This window comes from Protomyctophum parallelum (assembly GCF_964188405.1).
Source record: "Protomyctophum parallelum genome assembly, chromosome: 2".
NCBI lineage: Eukaryota > Metazoa > Chordata > Actinopteri > Myctophiformes > Myctophidae > Protomyctophum > Protomyctophum parallelum.
Window position 1 is genome coordinate 37,051,808 of NC_139699.1, and position 24,970 is coordinate 37,076,777.

Below are 24,970 nucleotides of genomic sequence, written 5' to 3' on the forward strand. Positions count from 1 at the left end.
ATGCATCTGAACAGCGAGGAAGATAACAGCAAAGGTGAGTGGGAGATTTCATACCAATTGTCTTCGGTGAATATAATAAGCAATCAATTTCAATCTATAATCTCGATTTAGTTTACAGCTGTCGCGTTTGGCTGCAAAACGTCCTTGAATGTGATGTGACAATTGGGCTCAAGTAATGATGCTTCATCATGCTTGGGTCATTCCAACACACAATCTGTCATAATTGCTCATTTTACTATTGTCTACAGGCCCATCACTCACCGGTGTTAAAATTGGCGATTTTGTAATAGCATGCGCTCACAAAGGATGGGACATATAAACGTGCTAAATGGTGTGATATTTTGATTTAGTGTGGCGTGGCAGGAGACGGTGCTGTGAACGACACTTGGCACTTGTTGTGCTCTATTGTGGCTCAACAGACGCACGGACGCGGTTTTCGCATGAGGTGACCTGGGTTGAAACGCACAAGGTCATCCATTCTCCCAGCATACCCACGAGGGAGTAGTCGGCCGATGTTGTGTCTTCACGTGTACGAGGTCCGTGCAAGTGTGTTCACGCGCGCCCATTTGTGTTGACGCCGCACCTAATAGCCTAGACATGCCACGATCGGCATCCTCCATAGTGGATGGATCATAGATGGAAAGGAAAGGGGTTGGTGATCGGAGTCGGACGATTGTTGGGAGGGGGAAACTGCTCCACCTAGGAGGCAATAATCTGTTGCTTTTTGTTTTATTGCGTAGCGGGAGGTTGTTGTGCTATCGAATGGTACTGACCAAACACCTGATGCTGGAGGTCTGCCTGAATCATGTCATTATATAAAGTAGCCTTTAAAATGCTACCTGGCGATGTAAGCTATCTATTGTGTTGTGTGTCATGATGCAAAGCATGAGGACAATGTGTCGTGAGTTTTGTGCCCGCGATTCTATGGGCTATATAATCTATAATAGCCTACACATGGATCACAACATTTGCGTGATGCACTTGAACATTTTAGGTTATTGTGGAACAGTAAAGCATAAACTTTTCTAATATTTTCTCCATTGTCTTTAACATCATCATCATTAGGCTATAGCCTATTGTGGATTTGAATGACAGTGAAGTCTGAAACATATAGGCAGCTCTGGTCCATAGCATATAGAACTCATTCTGTAGCCTATGGACCAGAGCGACAGGCGGCAGGCCTAATAACCCATTGGACCGAATCTCAGTCTTAATAGTTCATACCCAAAAATGACTTTACTTCTATCGTTTACTCACCCACCCTGTGATGACTTGAATAGAATGAAGAATTTAAATACTTGATGAATAATTGAGGCCAAGAAATGTCTTCACCAATGCGTTTGTAAAGGTGTCTAGTAACATCTCACAAAGACTGCATCAGTTTCCCCAGGAAATCTGTGACAGCTGATGACAGTTGGCGTACCATTAATAACCTCATGCATGCAGGCAAAATGTACACATTGTGCTTTAAGTAGCATGTGAGGCCGGTGAAACTACCGGTAAGTAAACTAGGGGTTTTTCATGATACTGAACACTCCTTGGTCTAAAAACGTCCATAGCTGTCATAATGTGATGACCTGGAAAAGTGGCTATGACCACCAATGCCCAATTACACTATGTCCTTGGTCCAGTATTTTTACCAGTGTCCACACAATGGAGCAAGGCAGTGAGTGAGGGAAGTGTGAGGGGGAATCATACCACCAGAAACCATACACTGTCATATTCACTGTCTGTAAAGCACAACCATATGGTTAACAGTAACACTACAGTATACACAATGCAAGCCATAAAGGAAATGCACACAAAATCCAGCATGCAGTCATAGTAGCAAACCTGCACTAGACCCCACTACAAGCCTACACCTGTGACCAACCACCTGTACGACTATCAATATGGCCCACCCAGACAATCACATCTGTGTGAAGTGAGGGGTGCTCTTATCAGCATACAACATGCCGTAAATTCTCCATTCATTGTCAATGGGAATTTAATCGTTGTGTGGGACGAAAATAGCCGACTTGCTTGCCCTTATCATTCATCATCATGACGTAACGTTTCGATTTGCTCAGACACATATGACGTAAATTCTCCCTTGTCAAAGGCATTTAATGTTTGTGTTAACTTGTTACAAAATAGCCGATTTGCTCAGACACATATGACGTAAAGTCTCAATTCATTGCCAATGGCATTTAATGTTTGTGTTAGGACAAATCTCTATAGCTGTATATAGGAGTGGCTAGCGTCCCTAAATAAATCATACTTGTGTGAAGTGAGGGGAGCTCTTATCATCATAGGCCTACATCATCATACATCACATTCCGTGCTCAGCCAATCAAATCATCACAAATGTGGTACACACAAAGGGGCATATACAAGCCCTCTTTGTCCTTAATCATATTGGTTTGCACAATAAATAAATCGAAACATTCTCCGCGAATGAAACAAGTGTTGTGATTGGTCGGGAAAATATCGTATCCGGGGGAAATGCATTTGACGGCTGTTCCGGAGGATACAACCGCCGATAGCTTCTCTGCCTTAGGTTGTGACCAGGCTTTTCTTTTCGCAGATAAGTAAGCCTGGGACCGAGGCTAATCCAGACTGAGTAGCGAAGTGACAAAACAATCGCTGAATGCAGCAAATCGGGTTGGAACCCAGGCTACTAAATTGTCTCATGCACGAGTGACGCACATGCTCTGAGCCCTGAGATCCCATTGAACCCCACAGGCATGCCCCCTGGGGCATTCTTCACTCGTTCTGTGGTCTATAACTTTCCCAGTTTGAACCGGAAGTGAATACAAAATATATGTATATGTAATATAAACTCAGCTACAAAAGTTCGCAAACTTAACTGTGGTCCATTATTTCTCCACTTTCATAATAGCAATTGGTATTGTATTTTATATAATCGTTGATTAGTCACCTTTACAACGAGGTATAGATTGTAAAGATCAGGCGTTCGTGGAATGAGCAACACAGCTAAACGTGTGGGTAGCGCCTCCAAAAGATTTGCCAAAATAGCAAGTGCTTGGTATTCAACCCTTGCTTTGAGTTGCTTAGTGTACTCTCCCACCATATTAAGGGGGGAAAAACATTTTTACACTTTATACATTTTACACTCAATGTTATGGAACTCTGTAGTGGGTGGAAGATCCAAAAGCAGCTGAAACTGCAGCTTGGCACCATGTTGGTCAACAAACCTAGCCACATTTTGCTGTGGGATGGCATCCCATTCCAAGTCATCCAACGTGGTTCTGTTGGTCACTCTAGCACGCCCAAGCTGATCCCACAAGTGTTCAAATGGGTTGAGGTCTGGACTCACGGCAGGCCAGTCCATCCTCTCTCCTCCAAAATGCTGTTGGTAGGCTACTCTGTGAGGATCCTGGCTCTGTGGGGGAGAACGTTGTCATCCTGGAGAATGGCGTTAGGTCCCAGATTCTGAAGATATGAGATTGCCACTGGCTCCAGAATCCGATATCTCACTGCATTGATATTGCCGTCAATGATGACAACTTCAAGTCTAGCATGTGAGAGAGATACTGCCCCATACCATGCCACGTGTTGTGGCTGCGTATGGATCTTCCTCCCGCTACAGAGTTCCCTAACACTAAGTGTGAAATTAATAAAGTGTAAAAATGGCCAATACGTGTTTTTTCCCCCTTATTACTGTGGAAGAGTGCCATCATCCAATACACTAAGCAACTCATAGCAAAGGGTTGAATACCAACCATTTGTGGGAGGTGCTACCCACACGTTTAGCTGTGTTGCTCATTCCACGAACGCCCAATCCTTACAATCTATATGTCGTTGTAAAGATGACTAATCAACGATTAAAATGATATAAAATACAATACCAATGGGTATTACTAAAGTGGCGAAATAATGGATCAAAGTTAAGTTTCCGAACTTTTGTTGCTGAGTTTATATCAAGACAGTGATGAAACGAAAATTCTCCTTGTATTCCACTCATCATAGGGTTATTTTCTGTATAAACTACTCCCAGAAATTATGGCAAAAGTGTCACCATACATTATTCCATGTAAATTTTCTCTGATAAGCAATGCCATACTAGAGTATAAAGGTGCAATAATTAAAATCCAACATGATATGTACAGTAGTTTTAAGTTATTAAACCCCAACACAGTCTGAAATACTAAAACGGAAAGTAAAATAGACATTACCGAACAGACCTCCTGGAAACAGGGTCAGGGGGCACCTAATTCAGTTTGCTATTAACATTTAATTTCTCACCACAGTCGGAGGGTTGTCTTTATTTTTTCTTCTGTGAACAGCACATTCGTTGCCCGAATACCTGTTGCAAAAAAAAGCAAAAGCCAAAGTACTAGCCTATCATTCACATTGAAGATGTCACAACAAAGAAACCACCATGACACCTTCAAATTGAATGTTTTGTAAGACTTCAGGGCCAAGTGCTCCATCACACAATCCTAATATGGGCCCTCCAACTCTGCAGGAAGAAATCCAAAACAATACTTCCATTAGAAGCTCTGTCTTAAGGGACATCTCAGTGGTGGACATTAAGAAATACAGTAGACAAGGTCACAGTTCTTGAAGACACCATAACGTTTTGTTGTCTCCAGCAGGTCAGACGGCCAGAGACTGTTTTCGCTTGTGTCCTTCCGTCCATCTTAACCTCACCCAAATTAGTACACCTGACCTAATTATTGTGGTCATGTCATCAAGATGAGCGGTCATTCTCAGATTCATTTCCGATTGACTAATGGTTTTCAATGTTTTCGGGAGGGCCCTGTTTTGCCAGAGATGCCACAAGCACCTGGACTGATAAACTTTGCAATGCATGCACACTCCCAGTATGCCAAGGACGACCCCCCCCCCCCCCCCCCCCAAACAAAATTGTTCTAATGGCCTATTTAGCTCCACCATGAGCACACAAATCGGTACACATTATCTCTGTAGTCATGTGATCAAGACGTATCTATATCTATTTGATTTCTCATATTCCATTCCAATTGGCTGTTTGTTTCCAAAGTTTGCAGGCGTGGCTCGTTTTGCACAAAAAGCCACAAACCATGAGCCCGGCCCATTTGCTGTGAAACTTGTAGTATGAACTTATACACACAAATGCTACCATTAGCAATTGATTGATTGTCCCCCCTCATATCATGAATGTCTGTCTTAACCATTTTTGTACTGTATAAGCTGGAGTGTTTATTTATTTATTTTGCAAGCTGTATATGTGAGATCTGTTATGCCCTCAGATCCCCGTCTACACCCCAAATCCCTAATGGTCTCATTTCCAGATATAGTTTCACAACAAGGGACAAGAGATGAGTCACCATCTGCTACTGTGGGCGTGTGCGTCTGTCCCCTTTTGGGCTGGGGACACCCTTCATTAACTGACTCCGCCAGATTGCGGCAGTATTGAGTTCACAAGTTCCCTCCTCCTGCCTGGATCTGGTCTCTCTCAAGCAGAAACGATAAACCGGAAGCAGCGGGACAAAAATTATGATATCTCCATAATAATTTCGAGTTGTAGTCTTGTTAGGTTGTGTTTACATTTGCACTGTGGCAGCGCTTCAATAAGTCATCAGTATCGCGTTGATCCCGCCACTAGCGGCCGCATATCTCTCCGGTCAGAAATGACCCGGAGTACATCGTCTCTGCCCGAGAGGGACCAGATGGGAGCAGGATGAGGAACTCACTGCTGCCACCAGCTGGCGGAGTCAGATTACCCCTTCTTTATTAATTCTCGTGGTTACATCCTAAGTGAGCCCAGACTGAGCATATTTGTCGGAGTTGATATTTTATTAACTTAATAGCATTATTCAGATTTGTTCTTAACTTAAGCATGGAGAGAGCCACTTATAAAATGTACAGATTTAAGGTTCTACAGATTGTAGATTGCTACAGTATGTTCTATTTACACACACTGTATATCCACACCTATACTTCCAAATTGGGAAGAAGACGTACTAAACAGAATGTCTAGAAATAGTCAGACGAATATGTAGGCCTATGTGTCAGATCAGGGTATGAATATTATGAGGCCCACAGAACAGTCCGGGATTGGACACTTTCTTTCTACGCTGCCAGTGAACTGTCACATTGATTTACCCCACAGAGCCCAATTTGAAAGGAAGGAATCAAGGAAAGTGTGTGCATGTGTATGTATGTACGTGCGTGCATGTACAGTATGTTTGCATGTGTGTGTGTGTGTGTACAGTACAGTTGTGCGTGCGTGCATGTGCACCCCTCAGGGTAGGTGTAAGCTTATACACAAGTGTCTATTCTCTTACATAACTGTAGCTCAGTGGAGATGATGCTCAGTGGAGATGTGCTCAGAGTATCTCATATAAAGCAAGCTAGACTCTGTGCTTAAGTCACTCTTCTAATCATTGTTTCCTCTCTCCTCTCTTTGACCTACTTGTCTTTTTGAGCGGTGTCTCCGCTCCAATACGCAGCTACTGTATGTGTGTCTGTCTGTCTGTCTGTCCCTATGCATGTCTGAGCACGGACATCTGACTGGTCTGGAACTCCCCCCCCCCCCCCCCCCCCCGGGGACCCCCACACGGAGTTGCACCACTTACTTCACACGGGTGTGATTTTTCCTTCTTTGTCGAGTTGTCATCTTGTCGACATGTCGATGTCACAGCAGAGTTATGGAAGGTTTAAAGTCACAGACATTGACAGGCATAAATATGAACACAATAAATGTGCTATACATCCTATACACCGAATGAAAGCCCTGGATGTGTACTTTTACGAGGAAAACAGTACACATTGATCCCATCTACGTTTGTCAGAATGAAATTGGTTATTGAATGCAGCTTGCGCCCACCAGAGAACTAACTTCAGAGAAGACATGGACCTGAACTCAAGATTCACAAAATAAGGCCTATAGCGACATATAAATACTATATACCGTATGAAACAGAAGACTCTGCTTTCATAAGAAAAAAACTTCTACTGTAATAATAATAAAAATCACACCCCTGTGAAGTGAGTGGTGCAACTCTGTCCCATATTCTGTTCTCTACTTATTCAATACAGCTCGCTATATACGGACTGAGGCAGAAAGTCATGTAAACCTCTTTATTACAGTTTGGTCTGTGGTGCCCACATTATCAGTGGCTTTTACTGCTGCAGTAAAAGCCTCCTGCTGGTTGTTCCTTTATGTTTTACTTGTTGTAGAAGCAGCCAATCAAGGAAGAGCAAATGTCTGCTGAAGGTTCGACAGAGTAACAACTACCAGCAGTGTGGGTTGAAATTTAGGACTGGCAAAAACAATGGAGGCCAGTGGAGAAAGATATAAATGGGGGAAAATGTACTGGAGGCAGAGCAGAGGCAACTAGAAAATTCGCAATTAATTTTTTTTGCAGAGTGTGGTTGCCGCAGTGGCTTACATATGCCCCTCCCACTAATATTGCCAGCCAATTACAATTTCAAGTCACACCTTAGATCATGTGTAAGTAATTCGGAGGGGATTTAACCCCCAAAATTCATGTTTTTGCATCAAATGGTTACATTTCTCGCATTTGCGGCGCCCCCTATGGATGAAAATGGAATTGCTTTTAGAACTTGGTTGATTAAACCACCCCGGACATGTGATTCAAATTGGGATGGATTGGACATTCCCTTCGTGATTTATGGCATTCTTTGTGATATAAGCCCCTCCTGCTAACTTCGGACGACGATTACGGCCAAACGATACGCACTATCAAAATTCTGCAGTTCATGTTTTAATTGGATGGGTCCAGAGATCACGTGTACAGATTTTTGTGAGATTTGGAAAAAATCTGTAGGAGGAAAAGCAAAAAGTGTGTTTTGGACAAAATTCAAAATGGCGGAAAATCTATCATGGCGGAAATGGGCGTCCAAAGGAATCGAGGGAAAAAATCATTTTGATTTTACGATCTACGGTTCAAGAGTTATAAGCCAAAACGTAAAGTTATAGCGACACCATGAGGCCGACCGATAAAATTATAAAATTATAAATTAAATAATTTTAGTGATAAGTATGAATTTATCCTCCAAGTTTTGTAACTATAGTGATTACAGTCTCCGAGGAAAAAATACTTGAATGTGAATTTTTGCATTTTCCCATTCATGTCAATGGGGAAATTTAATTCACTAATAAATTCATATCAATTAAACTATACAACATTTCTCTTAGCAAAACACAAGCACACGATTTGTCCGGTCAATTTGAGATATGGCTCAAGTGCGTACAGTCAAAACTGTGGGACTAGTAGTGCGGCAAACTTTGTCTTACTCCAGTAAAATAATACGTAAAGTGTTACAGTTACTAGAGTCTGGTTTAACCACACTAATAAGGGAGGGACAGCAGGAGTCTACAGTGCGCTTTGAGTATTGGTCTCCCTGAAGTGAGTAATTTTGAAGAGGGAACAAGAGAGAGGAAGAGATGCACAGTAGCATTAATCAGTCAGCTCATTGAAGCAACACAGGACTCCAGAGGCTCAACATGGATAAAGTGGTATAACGCTTTATATTGGGGCCCATTATACAGTACGGTAGGTCAGGAGCCCATCTCCTGTTTCCGTGGCATGAGGCAGCTTGATGTGCAAGACAAATCCTCCCACCACAGGCATGACACTACTATGTCGCAGGGACTTAACTCCAAATCTATGCTGAGTGCCAAGCAGGGTGCAGGGAGGTATTGTGTAACATTTGTATAATCATTGGTAGCAAAATAGCAGATCTACAGTACATCAGCGTTTGTAGGTAGGCTATTGTTCCTACTTTCGCGTTTGTAGTGTGATAAAATAGGGCATTAATTGGATGGTGGAAGGCAAACATTTGTGAACCACTTATTGATGTTATACCAATTGTTTATCCTGGACACCACAGTGAAGGCTGACATTGTCCCAAATCACGACATGAGACACACACACACACACACACACACACACACACACATACACACGGTACACACCCCTTCACACAGGAAAGGGAGGGCTCACCACCAACCTGTGTAATGCAGCGACTGCGCACCAACTTAGAGTTTCACCCAAGGGAGGTGGAAAGGGTGTTCAAGAGAACAAACCCCGGTCCCTGACAACATTAGTGGGCAGTGGGCACCAGTGTTGGGTATCGTTACTTTCTAAAATAACTTTGATAGGTTACTGAATTAATGATATAATCCCGTTACGTTACAAGATTACCTTCGGAGAAAAGTAACTTGTTAGATAATTTTTGCGTTAAAAATTAAAACCCACCCTCGAGAGAAAAAAAGGGAAAAAAACAACAGCCTGCCCAGTGTTGTGGAGCTGTTGCATTAACGTTGATCTCCTCCTTTCCCAATGAATCCAAAAATAGTGTGAATACTTCCACAGCCTTACTAAAGGATAAACTATCCATCTTCTCCCAATGTTTGTCAATCTCTGTCGTTGTCAACACACATGTTGACAACGGAATGTAAACGAAGTTGTGTGTGTGTCTGCTGTATCACACCAAAAGTGGTATTTAAAAAAAAAACGAGTGTTGTTGAAAGTTACGGCTATAGACTCATCCGCGGAGCCGTGCCCTGTAGGCCAGCTGTATGCAATCAATGCTGTGGTGTCAAGCTACGCTTAATGTGGCAGCTATGATTGCGCCCAGAGCAGACTGCACAGATTATGGGACATGAAGACAGGGACTTTAAGCAGTTAACCTGGCCAGAGTTGAACTAATTTGACTGAGCTCGGTGTGATGACGCACTTGCTGTGCATCGTGTTAATCGATGCCATACAGGATATTTCAGCCATCCCCACAGGCACACAGAGTGATCCTCTGTCATAACAGGTAGTTTGATCTGATCTCATATCTGGGTGGTGATTGGTGACAACTAGTGATTATACAATACCTGTAAGCAGTTTACACCCCCACCCCCATTCACAAGTTACACGAGTTAATTGATTCTAGAACAGCTTCCCTCCCAATACATGAGTTACATTTCATTTAATTCACGTTTTTAATGTGTTAAGACTTACCGGGTATCCATCAGACAGAGTGGGATAGGTGACGCATTTTAATGACGTCATCGGAAAAACATCCGTTTCACTGGCATGCAAAGTGTTCTGGGAATTTGATCAATGCTCGCAACGGGAGCGTTCCTCCATTCTGTCGTTGTCATCGCCACTTTGGATTGGATTGTCATGAAAAGGAATGATTATGTCGGTGCAGTCATTCTTCAAAGGTTGGTGAAATCCAGGCAGTGAACGTAGCATTGCGATTTAATTAATTCCGCAGTCAAACTGTTAAGTGTAGGTTTCTGGTGCTGTACAGAAATGGTAACCTGACTCTGCCAGATGGTGGCAGTAGTGAGTTCCTCCTCCTGCTTCCCATCTAGTCTCTCTCGGGCAGATACGATATACTCCGATCAAATGCTGATCGGAGCGATATGCGGCCGCTAGAGGCAGGATCAACGTGAGACTGATGACATATTGAAGCTGTGCTACAGCTCAAATGTAAACACAACCTAACAAGACTACAACTCGAACTTATTATGGAGATATCAGATTTTTGTCCCGCTGCTTCGGGTTCATCGTTTCTGCTTGAGAGAGACCAGATGCAGGCAGGAGGAGGGAACTTGTGAACTCAATACTGCCGCAATCTGGCGGAGTCAGGTTACAGAAATGGAGAACTTTGAAGGAAAACATTGTGGTCTCCGTCTGTCCCCTGACAAATGGACGGATGGATTGAAGAATGGATGGATGGGTGGGTGGATGGACGGATGGCTAAATAGAGGAAATGGTCAAGAAAAGGACAATTACACGTCAAGACTGATGGCAGAGGAAACAGGATATTATTGGAATAGATAGCAGCATCCCATCCAGGAACAGATGGAGGGACATATCTACCCACAGACAGGCACCTGCTGCCAATACAAGACTGACAGTGTCCACACACACACACACACACACACACACACACATCCAGAGTCTTGGACTTGTAAAAGTACTGTAAGTGCCCAAAGAGAGTGCGGCAACACTTTCTCTCTCTCTCTTTCTCAATGTTCCACCTTTCTGCCATCACTCTCCATTACCTTCACTTAAATAAAGCAATAAGCCACAAGAGGTCTCAGGTTACCATTATATTTTATAATGGCTGAGAGGTGTAGTGAGACGTGAAGCGGCGTGTCTCCGACCCTTTCAGACACTCGCTCTGGTGGGCGAGCCACACTTCCTTGTTTTTACCTAGGAAAATTAAAGAGGAATGTGCACGGGGTCGTGGCCCGGTCTCCTGCGGGAGGTTTGCACGTGGGTCAGTGACGTGACACCCCAAAAAAAGTGTTTTTTTAAAACCTTTAAATAACAGGAATAAAAATTATTTACTTTTGTTCTACTCACTCTCATCTTTATGGAAACATATTTTGTTTTTAGATATTTTATTGGAATCAGAATTTATTCAGCTTTTTGTTGTACTTGTGCCTAAAATCGTCATATGGTGTGACATGACAATAATTGTTTATAAAATGAAAATGGAGTACAACTTTTTTAAGTTGCTCACTTTATCAAAGTCCTTTATCATAACTAACCTGTGATCCACTATAGTTTTGTGAAAATGTATTAAATCTGTATATTATTTTCGTAATCAACACTCAATGTGAGGCCCATGTTATCGGTCTTTCAATATATTTTGCATTTATTATGACAAAACTTTCTCTAAAATTACACAAATATTTGTGACTCTTCCTTAGACTATTTGCTATGTAATCCATAAACATTAATGGTTTCATCATTAATAAAGGTATGATTTTTTCACTATTTGGAACGTCACACCAAATTATTTAGTGTCACACCGTATGATCATATCTTAATTTTTCAAAGCAAACTGTGTTTTAACCTACTTATTAGTGAGTACTGAACTTTACAGATTGATTAAACAATTACTCAGGAAAAACAGCAACAGGAAAATTGCTTTAACATTGAATAACATGGCAATGACTGAATAAAACGAAATTAAACACAATTTATTGTGGATAGTTGCAGATTTTAGGTGAAAATGTTTAAAACAAATGTTTAAATGGACAAAAGAAACATGGGACTTTGTTATTTATTGCTATATCTGTAGGAAATTACAGTTTGTATCATATGGTGTGACAAAAAAGTCATATGGCGTGACAGGAAAACAGTCACACCATTATGATAAAGTGTCACACCATATTACGTTTTCTGCACTTAACATAACCTTGAGGCTACTAGCTACACATTAGCATGCTAACAACATGCTAGCTATAACAAAGCAACATAGATTTACATGTAATTATGACCAAAAAATCTAATACCTTAAGCTTTTTTAATGAAAAAGGTGTCACACCCACAGACACTTGGAAGAGTCGCATTTGTCAGCGTTCCAACAAGATCGTATTTTATGAAAATGTTAAAATGATAATTCACCACAGACACCTGTCATGCTATTGTAATGCAAGTGCTGAACAGCCTTACTGAAGAAGTACCTCTCTATCTCAATGGGTGTGTAAACAATTGCCTGTTGAAATTTCCCAAAATGGTGTCACACAATATGATTTTGGTTTGGGGGACAAAATATTTTTGATCAGAAATTACTGAAAACATTATGCTTGGACTTTGAAAAGATTAGGCTCACAAATAGACATCTATATTATATTTATGGATTTTTTAAAATAATTTTAGCATTTCTTTCCTTAGTTTTATTTAAGTTCCTACTTTGAGAAACAAGGCCAGGACAGTCGCACCATATGAGTTTTGCTGTGTTTGGTTGACAATTCTGAAGAAATGAGGAATGAAATGTTTTAATCTTGAGTATGTTCACATGGACCATAATGTCCTGCACAATATTCAGAAGGTTTTTGACAAATATATTTCTTATTTATACATGAGTGACACTAAGGACACTCAGGGACACCATGTCACGTCACCCCGTATGCTCAGTGTAAACAGGAACTGCGATGGAGTGTTCCAGCAGAGGTGCTGGAACCACTAAGCGGACACCTTAACCACTAAAAAAACTAAATCCAAAATAATAGTGTTAAATTGAACAGTAATTAAAATTTTACCCATACATTTATAATGGACAATTTACTTTTCGGGCAAGTAGAACATGACCTGTACTTGCCCAACGGGCAAGTGCCTCTGAGACCTTAGTGTCAACCCCTGCTGGGAGGTTGTCCTCAGTGCCGAGAAGCGAGACTGACTTGTGTCATCAGTTATTTTACCTCAGATCCCAGACTTGCTTTCTCAGAAGCAGAAGCTGTGAACATCCAGGTGATCATCTCATGTAAGATTAATCAGGACTTGGCTTCTGTTCAAATAATTTGTAGTCAATACCCTGCATAGTGAACTTCTGTATGTGGAGGACAGTGTTTGGCCAAAGTGTGGACACTGTCACTCTGTCTGAGAGTTTGAGCCGCCTGCGGGTCAATGTCAGCTGCCACTCTTGTGCTGCTATGAGGAGCTTAACTGACAGTCTCAGCTGGCACTACTCATCCACTGTGACTAAAGTGATGGATGTCATGGTGGTTCGATGGACCTGCCGTGGATGCTGTGTTCATAGACATGCTGGTTGTGGCTTCTAGGCAATGACCGCACTGTGCTGAGGATGCACTCCGGTGTCCTCCCGAGGCACAGCCAGCGGACATGGCAGTGTCTCAGAGCCGGCCGGCCCAACATCTGAGCATTTGGCAAGCTTTTTATAGTAATGCGTTTAATGATATAATAATTAATGAACTTTATTTATATTGCACCTTTTTTAAACAAATTTACAAAGTGCTTAACATTTAGTGAGCACCCTCTCTGCCCTTCGACTTTTCCCATCTCTTTCTTATATCTAAGATATTAAGTTTCCTTATATGATGCACATGTACTGTAAGGTTGTGCAATGGCACAACCAGGGTTCATTTTGCCTGGGTCTTCTGGCCTTTATTGATAGTTCAGTGTAGAGAGACAGGAAACGGGAAGAGAGATTCTGAGAATGACTTGCAGGAATCGAACTCAGAACTTGTTAGGCATCAGATCACCCTAACCACTAAGCGGACACCTTAACCACTACTGGCATCCAGTATCTTTACCACATTAAGTCTAGCTTTCCTATTTTTCCAAATGTCACAATTTGTCTTTTTATTTGAAAATATCTGATCACAATAAGCTCACAATGTGTCAAATTGTGACGCATTGGGAGCTTGCAGATCAGCTATTTTTTTATTTTTTTGTACAAAGAAGTATATAGGGCTTAAGCGATACATAATATATTCCCTTCTGTTTGTTTATTTTTGAGGGGTTCCCTCCAATACATGGCTTTTGACAATTACATCGTATGGCAGCCAAGTCTATGGGAGTTTTAATGTTTGTGCATGGCACTTATGATGTAAATAGTTTGCAAGCCAAGTCTATGGACCTTTTATTTGTTTAGGGCACTAAATTATGACGTAAGACGCCATGTGGCCATTTGTTTTGTATCGCATCGCTGAGAAAATGTAGCTGGTTGTTCTGCTAGCTAAAGGCTGTGGGCTGTGTTGTGTGGTCTCGTTCCACTTCCGGAGGCCCCCACCTTCCTGTTTAACCCGGAAGGACAACAAGCTCCATAGAGTGGGCCTGGACGGGCGGCCCCTGGGGCAGTACCAGAATGCTAACACTAGGGGCAGCAAAGGAGTTAAGATGATGACACTGTATCCATTGATCACTGGAAGAAATCTCTTTGTTTTGTAGATAATGTTGGTGTCTTCCACCTCGAACGGCATTTGACCCCACCTACCTTTTTAGAGCCCCAGCGCCCTATACATTTATTTTCCTTTTTTCCACCAGTAACAGTGGTTCACATACACATATCAACCGAATTCAGTTTCAGTCAGACTACTCACAAATAGATTTACCAATATTTATTACAGAATGAGTAACAAGTGTGCATATGATATTTGACTTGGCGTTCGGCTCTGCTGGATTTCTCCCTGCTCGGCACGATTAAGCACCAACATAAAACATTAAGAGCAGGGAGATATACAATAAACCCCCCCCATGGGGAGCATAAATAGTGCCACCGGTGGTGCTGGGGTGGTCGTGGTAGGAGAAAACATCACAAACAACCAGGAACCATGTGCAGAGGAAGGCAGGAAGAGCATGCAGTCTAGTGAGCTTAAGTAGCCCGCACAATTGGTCAGCTGACTGCCATCGTCGAATGAAGTGTGGGACTTGCCCACATAGTAATGCAGCATGTTAACCCCTTTAGTATAGTATGCGCCTTTGAGCATGGCATGAACCCCCTCGAGTATGTCTGAATGAACTAACTCTGCAAGCTACGTCTCATAAAAAAAAATCACACCCGTGTGAACTGAGTGGTGCAATTCCCCCCCCCCCCAAACCCAGCTAGATTTTATACTTTGTCCACCACTGATTCTGTGCCAGTATAACCAACAATTTACTTTTACTAGCAGGGCGGCCAGTTCACCTCTTGGCCTGCACATGTCTACACTACAGTATGTGTCGAGGTGTTCCTGAGAAAGACATCAGCCTTTAATTAACTGCTTAACTGCTCATCATAACCATCTGAGCAGCCATCAGCTGGGTGAAGCTGACTCCCCTTACAATACCAGAACCAGCTAATGCGTTGCAGATTTTGACTAATGCTTAATTCTGCACCCAATCCTTGTGCACTAGGTTTCATATATTATAATTACTATGCTATTGTCATCAGCCAATTGTCCATGTAGTTCTCTCCAGAGGAGTGAGATTTTAAAGGGCATGTGTGCATGTTAACTTAGCACCAGGTTATGTTAACCAGCCTTTACTTCCACTCCAAATGACAGGTAAAGGACTCAACTCCAATGTCCAACTCAAAGTCAAGTTTTATTTTTCAACTTTTTGCACAGTTTCAGTTGCAGTTGCTTTTGTTGACTTGATTGGTTGGTTCATCAATAAGGTTGAAAACCTTCGAAAACAAAGAAACAGGTTTTAACAACAATGCAAAACAATAAACATCTTTTCAAAACAAGTTCTTTTTAAACATGGTTGATTTTAAACATTAAATATATATATAAATAATCAAACGTCTTTTAGACAAAGTGGTTTAACTATAGTGTTTTCACACAATGAATGCCAACATGTAAAGTCTTAAAATTAACTTATAAAGTCGACATTTTAACACAGTCTTAAATTAACTCATAAAGTCGACATTTTAACCCAATTATTAGTCATTTTCAATTAAACATTTCTGAATTGTAACCTTTAATAAATTATTCAAGTTAAGTAAACATTTAGTATTTTAAATTGAATAACTGAAGAAAAATATAGCTGAACTTTAAGCTTGTAGATCAGCTCTAATTGAACAAGGCATTTTAAACCTTTAACATGAATTGTCCACATTTTTAGTAGTCTTTCAAATTCTTAAATAATTTTAACATTTCTAACTTGGTCTCATTTTGTAAAGAGATACTTTTAAACATAAATTAAATCCAACTCTCAAGCAAGTTAATGTGTTCCTTCCCCATTTCAGACTGAAGCAGTTGAAGCTACTAAATACACAAATTAGCCTGATTTTAACCACATTTAGCAGAAGTAGAATAAGCAGTTGAATAAATATAACAGACCATTGGCGTCTTTGGGGTAGAGCTCCTGGGTAGACCTTCAGCTTGCTTGTTTGTTTTTTGTGAGAGTCACCACCACCAGCCTTTAACAGGTGCCTTGGGGGAGAGGGGGAGAGAGGGAGAGAGAGAGGGAGAGAGAGAGGTAATATACATGTGTACGAACATTAGCCCTGGTCCAGTGCTTATAGCGAGTCTCTCACTAACGCACTGTCGGGAAAGCGTCTGCACAGCAGCGCACACAGGTCAAAATTCCACTGCTGTGCGAGGGGTCCAAGTTTACCGAAAATAAACAAAACTACTTCGCTCATCATAAAAGCCTGTCTTGTGTCTATTCTCCAGGCTGGGAAGTGTCTCAGGTCCCCAGCTTCTCTCTAAAATGCACTTTTTTTGTCATGAAATAAAATACATCCCACTGGATTGGCGCAGGCGCAACCACGAAACGTAGTAGTAGAAAAACTACTCTGTCCGGTACAGTACATTACTTTCTTAAAATGGCACAAAGGGCATTTTAGAGAGAAGCTGGGGACCTGAGACACTTCCCAGCCTGGAGAAAAGACTTTCACCAATACAAAACAGGCTTTGTTTCGGTGATGAGCGGAGTAGTTTAGTTTATTTTCTGTGAATTTGGACCCCTCGCACAGCAGTGGAATGTTTACCCGTGTGCGCAGACTGCGAGAGACTATAAGCACTGGACCAGGGCTATACGAACATATGCAGTGAAATGTTTGTGATAGATATAAATTAGAAGACAGAGATAGAGATAGAGATACACTTTATTAGTCTCCCGAGGAAGAAATTTGTCTTAGACAAAGGGCCCGCATGCAAGCGTAGCCCTAGTCCATGTCGCCACAGTGCAGCGCCAAATACATCTTTCTTGCATCATAGAAAAAAAGAGAGAAAACTAGAAAAAGTGCCCTACTGGGCACAGGTCTCCACCAGGATGAGCAGATGTGAAGAATTCCAGGCAAAGGTTTTTCCTTGGCCTCTAGGGAGTTGGCATAGAAAGTTATCCACAGATCCGTGCAGTTAGAGGTAAAAACACTTTTGGGCCAGTTATAGCGCCACCTTGAGGCTGAGTTGAAATTGTTCATGTGGCATTTCGTCCTGGGCCTAGTGGGAATGTGGGTGCACAATTTCACGGAAATCACGCTATGTGTTCATGATTTGCAGCATTTTGTTTGAAACTGAGCACTCCTGTGAATTTTGGAAGCCAATCTTAACCAATCAGGATGGAGTCTGAGAAATCTGAAAGACCGGTTTGGTTGAATGGCTCTAGAGAGACTGTGTACCAATTTGCGTGATGTTTGGACAAAATCTGTAGGTGTACTGTGCAAAAACTTGTTTTGCACAAAGCGGCCTCCTGGTGGCGCTATAACAGGCCGTTCTGGAAAGTTTGGGGCAGAGGTTCATGGTTGGCATCCAGGGAGTGTGTGTGCAAAATTTGGCATCGACCGGGTTAACGGTGGCTGAGATTAGCTGGTCACGGACGGACGGACGGACGGACGGACACACGGACGGACGGACGGAGTGCAAAACATACTCTCCCCATGCCTTCGGCTGGTGGAGACAAAGAGGAAGAAGGATGGGGGGGGGGGGTGGGTAAGAAGACATCACATCACATTTCAAGTAAGATGATAATACTCGGCTCTGCAGGCACGTTTCTACTTTCTGGGTGGTGATGGCGGGACCAATTTGTATATTGTCTAATAAAATATTTAAAACACAGTAAGTGTTTTTGGTAAAGACGGGACCTAAGGGAAGAGTGTGGGTGAGTTTACTGATGGTTTGGTGGACAAGTAATGTTGGTACTGGTCTGGAGCTGCTAGAGAGAGATGGAGAGAGAAAGAGCTGCTGGGTGTAGGACCAGCCTGTGTTTATTTATAAGTAAATGTTCTGAATAATTCAGAGGAAGCATTAAGTGAACATCTTACCAAGCATGGGATGGTCAAAAAACCAAACCCACATTTATTCAGGGGACAATACCACTTGCTGGACCTAAATATATTGTTATGCAATGCCCTGCAAATGGTGTGCCTCAGAAAGTGCAATTGCATTGGATTCCAGTGGGAAACATAGCCTACTTAGTCAATTTACCTTCCAAACAGAGTGATGCAGGTAATAGGCAGTGGTGGGCAGTAAATAAGTACACTTATACTGTACTTAAATCCATTTTTGTGTATTTCTGAGGGGCCTATGTCCAGCTTTTGATGAAGTGCAAACACAAACTTTGTCCATTAAATGCCATTGACAATGAATGGAACATTTTGAGTGAAACATTGCGTAACACAAACATTGATGACGAAGGTGAGGACGCAAATTGTGATTGGCTGGAATGAGATGATGTACAGTATGATGTACAATGATAAGATCACCCCTCACTTCACACAGGTGTGATTTGTTTTACACTACATTTCAATGATAAATATTGCACTTTTGACTCCACTACATATCTTGGGAAAAAGTACATTATGAATTAATCACAAGCTCACATCGCAACGAATACTGTAGCAAACTTTTAGATAGTTATTTTCACTTTTTAAGCGTCGTACAAAGCCAACTCGAGTTGTGACAAATCATGTCAACAAACACTATTTTAAGAAAAACAACAAAAGTGTTGTAACCTGCCGTTTCTTTCTCCTTTCTATTTATTTGTTCGGCCCAAAACATTGTGTTTATTGTCATGATTTGTCACAACTTTGGCGTTGTCCACAGCGTAAACGTCTTTAAATAAATACTTTTTGAAAAGTCTATGAGGAAAATGAACGGAGAATTTATTTTCCGGGTCTCTCGAGGGGCGGGACTGTGACGCTCTATATCTACGTATACATTGACTCAAGTAGTGAGGTTAAGTACTTTGGCCACCACTGTTAATAGGTGAACCCTGTTAGAATTTATTGTACACCAAAAATAAACAGTCAGAATCTGTTCCAGGAGAGAAGGTAATAGTGGCTGGTGCGATGGCCTTCTCTCTATTTGGCCACTGTGTGTGTGTGAGTGTGTGAGTGTGAGTTGCAAGAAGACAAGTTTAATCTTTTTTTGGTTGGCACTCATTCCGGTGCCATACCATTTTGACACCCGGATTTGACTGTTTAGGGCTCAGTGCACCATTGTTTCATTAAGCTCAAACCAAACAACAAAGCTGTGCTTTATTCCAGTCTCTGCTTACTAAAACTAAATATTGCAGTAAAGCTGCAATCTGCCACTTCTGTCTATTCTGATTCTGAAGCACTCATTATAATTATTTAAAAGCGGTCTGCAGTCTTTTTGATGGTGGTACTGTAGTGGGCGGGCTGGGCGATATGACTTCATATCAATTTGAATTTATTTCCAAATTTTGCCTCAATTATGTTAATGAGCCTTTATTCTTTAAAAAGTAAAGAAAGCAGTGTGAGCTTGTACATTGGCTATTTTCACTATTTTTGCACACAACACCATCATTATACAACAAAGTGCATATAGACTAAGTCGATTATAAAAAATCTATTCTAAATATTTTCATGTTGAAATATAAATAAACCTGTTCCTCTATTATTTGATTTACCTAGGTGAAGATGAAGTCGGTTAGAGGTTCTAAATTTCATCTGTTAGTTTGCCCAGCCCTATACTCTGGGAATTGAATGAATTTAAACCACTGTTTGATTCTTCTTCTGTCTGGCTTAGCAACATAATACGTTGCAACTGGTTACATCATCCATTCGGCCTCTGCAGATAAAACCCCAGTGCAAGTTTTGAGTTATCCTGTCTAATGTCAGATTGCTCCCAGTAGAGATATAACTAGAAAAAGTGCCCTTCTGGGCACAGGTCTCCACCAGGAGGATAGGAGAGTGTGTGATGTTTGGCAAAATGTTTAGGAGTAATTTAAACATGTTTGTTTGGGTTTGTGTGTGTGTGTGTGTGTGTGTGTGTGTGTGTGTGTGTGTGTGTGTGTGTGTGTGTGTGTGTGTGTGCTTGCTTGGGAAGCCGTGGATATGCGCGCGCTTGGGAAGCCGTGGATATGCGCGCGCTTGGGAAGCCGTGGATATGCACGGCTTGGGAAGCCGTGGATATGCACGGCTTGGGAAACACTGCCATGTCTTCCTTCTCAGAATGCATTTCTTTCATGTGGATTCCAAGGGATTCGATTTCCCAAAAGTTGCGTAACTGATCTGACAGTGCCTGTTCCTCTCCGACGCTGATGTGCATCACTTCAATGTCCACAACTTCAGTTATGATATTTAGCGTGGTGACTTCTCCTTGCACCAGCCATCCAAATACACTTTCCAGTGCAACTAGTCCTTCATTCAGTCTCTCCTGAACTAGAACTAGAAAAAGTGCCCTTCTGGGCACAGGTCTCCACCAGGATAGGAATGTAGGACATTGCAGCTTGCCTTCATCTGGTGGTTGGATAAAAGGGCAACAAAAGTAAATCAGGATGGAGTCTGAGAAATCTGAAAGACCGGTTTCGTTGAATGGCTCTAGAGAGACTGTGTACCAATTTGCGTGATGTTTGGACAAAATCTGTAGGTGTACTGTGCAAAAACTTGTTTTGCACAAAGCGGCCTCCTGGTGGAAAGTTTGGGGCAGATGTTCATCGTTGGCATCCAGGGAGTGTGTGTGCAAAATTTGGCATCGACCAGGTTAACGGTGGCCGAGATTAGCTGCTCACGGACACACACACACACACGGACGGACGGACGGAGTGCAAAACATACTCTCCCCCCATGCCTTCGGCCTGGTGGAGACAATAACGGTGGCCGAGATTAGCTGCTCACGGACACACACACACACACACACACACACGGACGGACACACGGACGGACGGACGGACGGAGTGCAAAACATACTCTCCCCCCATGCCTTCGGCCTGGTGGAGACGTTCTTCCTTGGCCTCTAGGGAGTTGGCATACAAAGTTATCCACAGATCCGTGCAGTTAGAGGTAAAAAACACTTTTCGGCCAGTTATTGCGCCACCTTGAGGCTGAGTTGAAATTGTTCATGTGGCATTTCTTCCTCGGCCTAGTGGGAATGTGCGTGCACAATTTCACGGAAATCACGCGATGTGTTCATGATTTGCAGCATTTTGTTTGAAACTGAGCACTCCTGTGAACTTTGGAAGCCAATCTTAACCAATCAGGATGGAGTCTGAGAAATCTGAAAGACCCGTTTCGTTGAATGGCTCTAGAGAGACTGTGTACCAATTTGCGCGATGTTTGGACAACATCTGTAGGTGTACTGTGCAAAAACTTGTTTTGCACAAAGCGGCCTCCTGGTGGCGCTATAACAGGCCGTTCTGGAAATTTTGGGGCAGAGGTTCATCGTCCGACGGACGGACGGAGTGCAAAACATACTCTCCCCCCATGCCTTCGGCCTGGTGGAGACAATAAACCTAGTAATGTTGTGATATGGATTACATCACATTAGAGTGGATAAAAACTAAGGGCTAACAAAGAGTGATGTATAGTGTACAACAGTAGTTCTCAACCTGTGAGTCGGGACTCAGGATCCCCAGGAGGGTCCCCACATGATTCACTCACAGCACAGGTATAGTTATTGTGGCCTCCTGGTGGTGCTATAATAGGCCAATGTGAAAAGGGTGCCATTTCTTCTTAGGCCTTTCACGGACGACAGTCAGACACTGCATTCATGATTTGAGGCATTTAGTTACAAAAATGTGTTTTGAAAAAATAGTAAAAGAAATAGTTTTGAAAAAATAGTGTTCGTCAGCCATGTGTTTGCTTGTAGATCAGCTTATTTTGGAAAGCGAGTCTCTCTTCCAAATATTTTTATTTCCTGGTTGCTTAATTATCTCACAAACGCATTTAAAAGCACTAAAGGCTGTCTGTTTTTTCTTTTCTTTACTGTAGTTAATGTTGTTCGACACTACCCTTTCATTTCATCTCTTGGCTGTTATGTCAGACACTTAATGTAATAGATGTAATAGAATAAGATAAGCCAAAAGGGAAAGGAACAGGGAAACTTTTTGACTGTCAAGTTTTTGACGGGCAATGCCTTAGACCTTCTTTTTGCTCTTCCTGAACCCCCCTCGATCCATCTTCAACCGCTTATCTGTAGTCGTGTTGTGGGGGCAACAGCTCCACCAGAGTGCTCCAGACTTCCCTCTCTAGAGCAACATTAGTGACTTCCTCCTGGGGGATCCCAAGACATCCCAAGGCCATGTAGTCGATTATTATTTACTCCAACTGCGCCTTGGTCTGCCCCCGGTGACCGGGTCTCCTCCCAGTGGGACGTGCCTCGAGGACCTCCCTAGGGAGACACCCAAGAGGCATCCTAACCAGATGCCCGAACCTTCTTTCCAGGCAAAGAAGCAGCGAATGTACTATTTTCGGCTGTACAGCCTGTAAATAAGATAAGAGAGACCCTACGGTTGTGCCGTTTGTAAATGAGCTAAGAGAGACCGTGTGTGTGTGTGTGTGTGTGTGTGTGTGTGTGTGTGTGTGTGTGTGTGTGTGTGTGTGTGTGTGTGTGTGTGGAACAAGCTTCACATTTTTCTTTCTTGCCTTGATCTCCTAGCACCCCCCCCCCTTTGAAAAATATCACAATGAGAGCTATGCATAAAACAAATTTCACCCACCTTTTTACTTATGATGTGACAATAAAGATGATTCAGATTAAAATTATTTTGTATCATTACATTCCTAATTTCCACTGTCTTTTAATTATTGTGATACATTACTGACTGGGTGTGTGAACAAAATGAGTTGTTGCTTGCAGACAGTTAGCTTGTCAATCTGTTCTCGTCCGGAATCAAAATTGCGTCATACAACATAAATGTGGCTTTAGCACCTCCACAATAATTTGTTTCCTTTATCCTGTAAGAACATATCCAACAGCATGCTGTCAAGGCTAACTGATTGTGCATTATTTGAGCGACCTCTGCTACCTCAGGGTCTACTTCTATTGCTTCAGCCTTCTTTCATCATTATCTCTCTCTCTCTCTCTCTCTCTCTCTCTCTCTCTCTCTCTCTCTATTCCAATATTTTCTCTCTCTCTCTATTCCAATATTTTCTCGCTATCTATTCTCTGCCCTTTGGCCCATGCTCAAATCTTCAAGGACAGCTTGGTGAGTCACCTTGCATGTTTGAGTAATTATACACGCCTACAGGCATGCACACGGAGACAAACACAGCAAGGAACAGCTTGTTTGCTCATAAAGAAAATATACAGTTTATTAGGGAAACAATGTTTTAAAGGTTGATCACTATTATATTTTGATTGTGCTTCTCCAACTGCACAAAAGGCTTTTACAATACAACAAGCACATAATCTGTGATCAAATCAACAGCTCTCGGTTTGCAGTTGGACATTTTGGGACCGACAGAGCTCATGCAGTTTATACAAGCTGCATGATTGCAGCTACAAACATCCAGACCTAAATCATTGAATAAGTCCTAATTAGAAGTCCAAAATACAACACCACCCACTCATACCAACAAAAACACATCATGATCTCCTTTCTAAAGCAATAATTGTGTGTGTGTGTGTGTGTGTGTGTGTGTGTGTGTGTGTGTGTGTGTGTGTGTGTGTGTCATTGAATTACAGTGCAATAGGCTATAAATTAGGGTAAATTTGACACTATTCATCATCACTTGTTTTAAGTAGCCCAATAAGGAGAAAGCCCTCTAAGCAGTAGGTTGAAGTGAAACTGGGGGTATATGGAGCCATTGTGTGTGCTGTCTAAACCAGTGTGACTTCCCTGTGTACTGCATATCGCTATAGAACAGGGGTTCTCAACCCGTGGGTCGCAACCCCTCTGGGGGGGTCGCCAAATTATTTTGGGGGGTCCCCAAATTATGTTCAACTAAATGGCTGGAAAATGGAAATTAAGAGTTTGCATAGTACACATAGAGTACATGCATAAACTCTCCTTAATGATTATATCTTTATTGATTATATATTTATGATGTATTTTCTCCGTTATTGTAGCAGCCAATTTGTATTGGTGGTGGGGAGGGGGGCGGGGCGGGGGTTGCGAGACACAGCCAAAGCATTTTCGGGGGTCTCCAGCAAAAAACATTGAGAACCCCTGCTATAGACTATATACAGTATATCATATTTATTTATATCACATTTATTTTCAATTAACTCTTATTATTATTTCATTATTGCAATATGAGACTTTTTACAACGTCGCAGTCCCGCCCTCTTTCAGAACGACGAGGGCCCAGGAAATAATTCCCCATTCATTTTCCCCATAGACGTTTCAAAAAGTATTTATTTAACGATGTTTACACCGCGGACAAAGCCAACTCTTGTTGTGACAAATCTTGACAATAAAGTGTTGTGCCCTGCCTTTTTTTGAGTGGTGCAACCACTCCAAGGAACAGCAATGTCCGTGTTCACCTATGTGTTGGTTCACCTATGTGTTCATGAGCACCAGACTATGACTACCAGTAGGGGCGCTGTTGTGCAGAAACAGAGAGAGAGATATTATTAGTG

The 24,970-nt window shown here is 42.1% G+C and overlaps 1 protein-coding gene across 1 annotated transcript in view; it reads left to right on the plus strand.

The window, feature by feature from the left end:
• syt7b (synaptotagmin VIIb) overlaps positions 1 to 24,970 on the plus strand; it is a gene marked incomplete at its 5' end in the record, with an annotated part of 142,109 nt that continues 117,139 nt past the window's right edge. The window contains one exon of the mRNA XM_083759512.1: positions 1 to 34. Coding sequence (XP_083615638.1) covers positions 1 to 34 — 34 coding nt within the window. The remainder of the gene's footprint in view (positions 35 to 24,970) is intronic.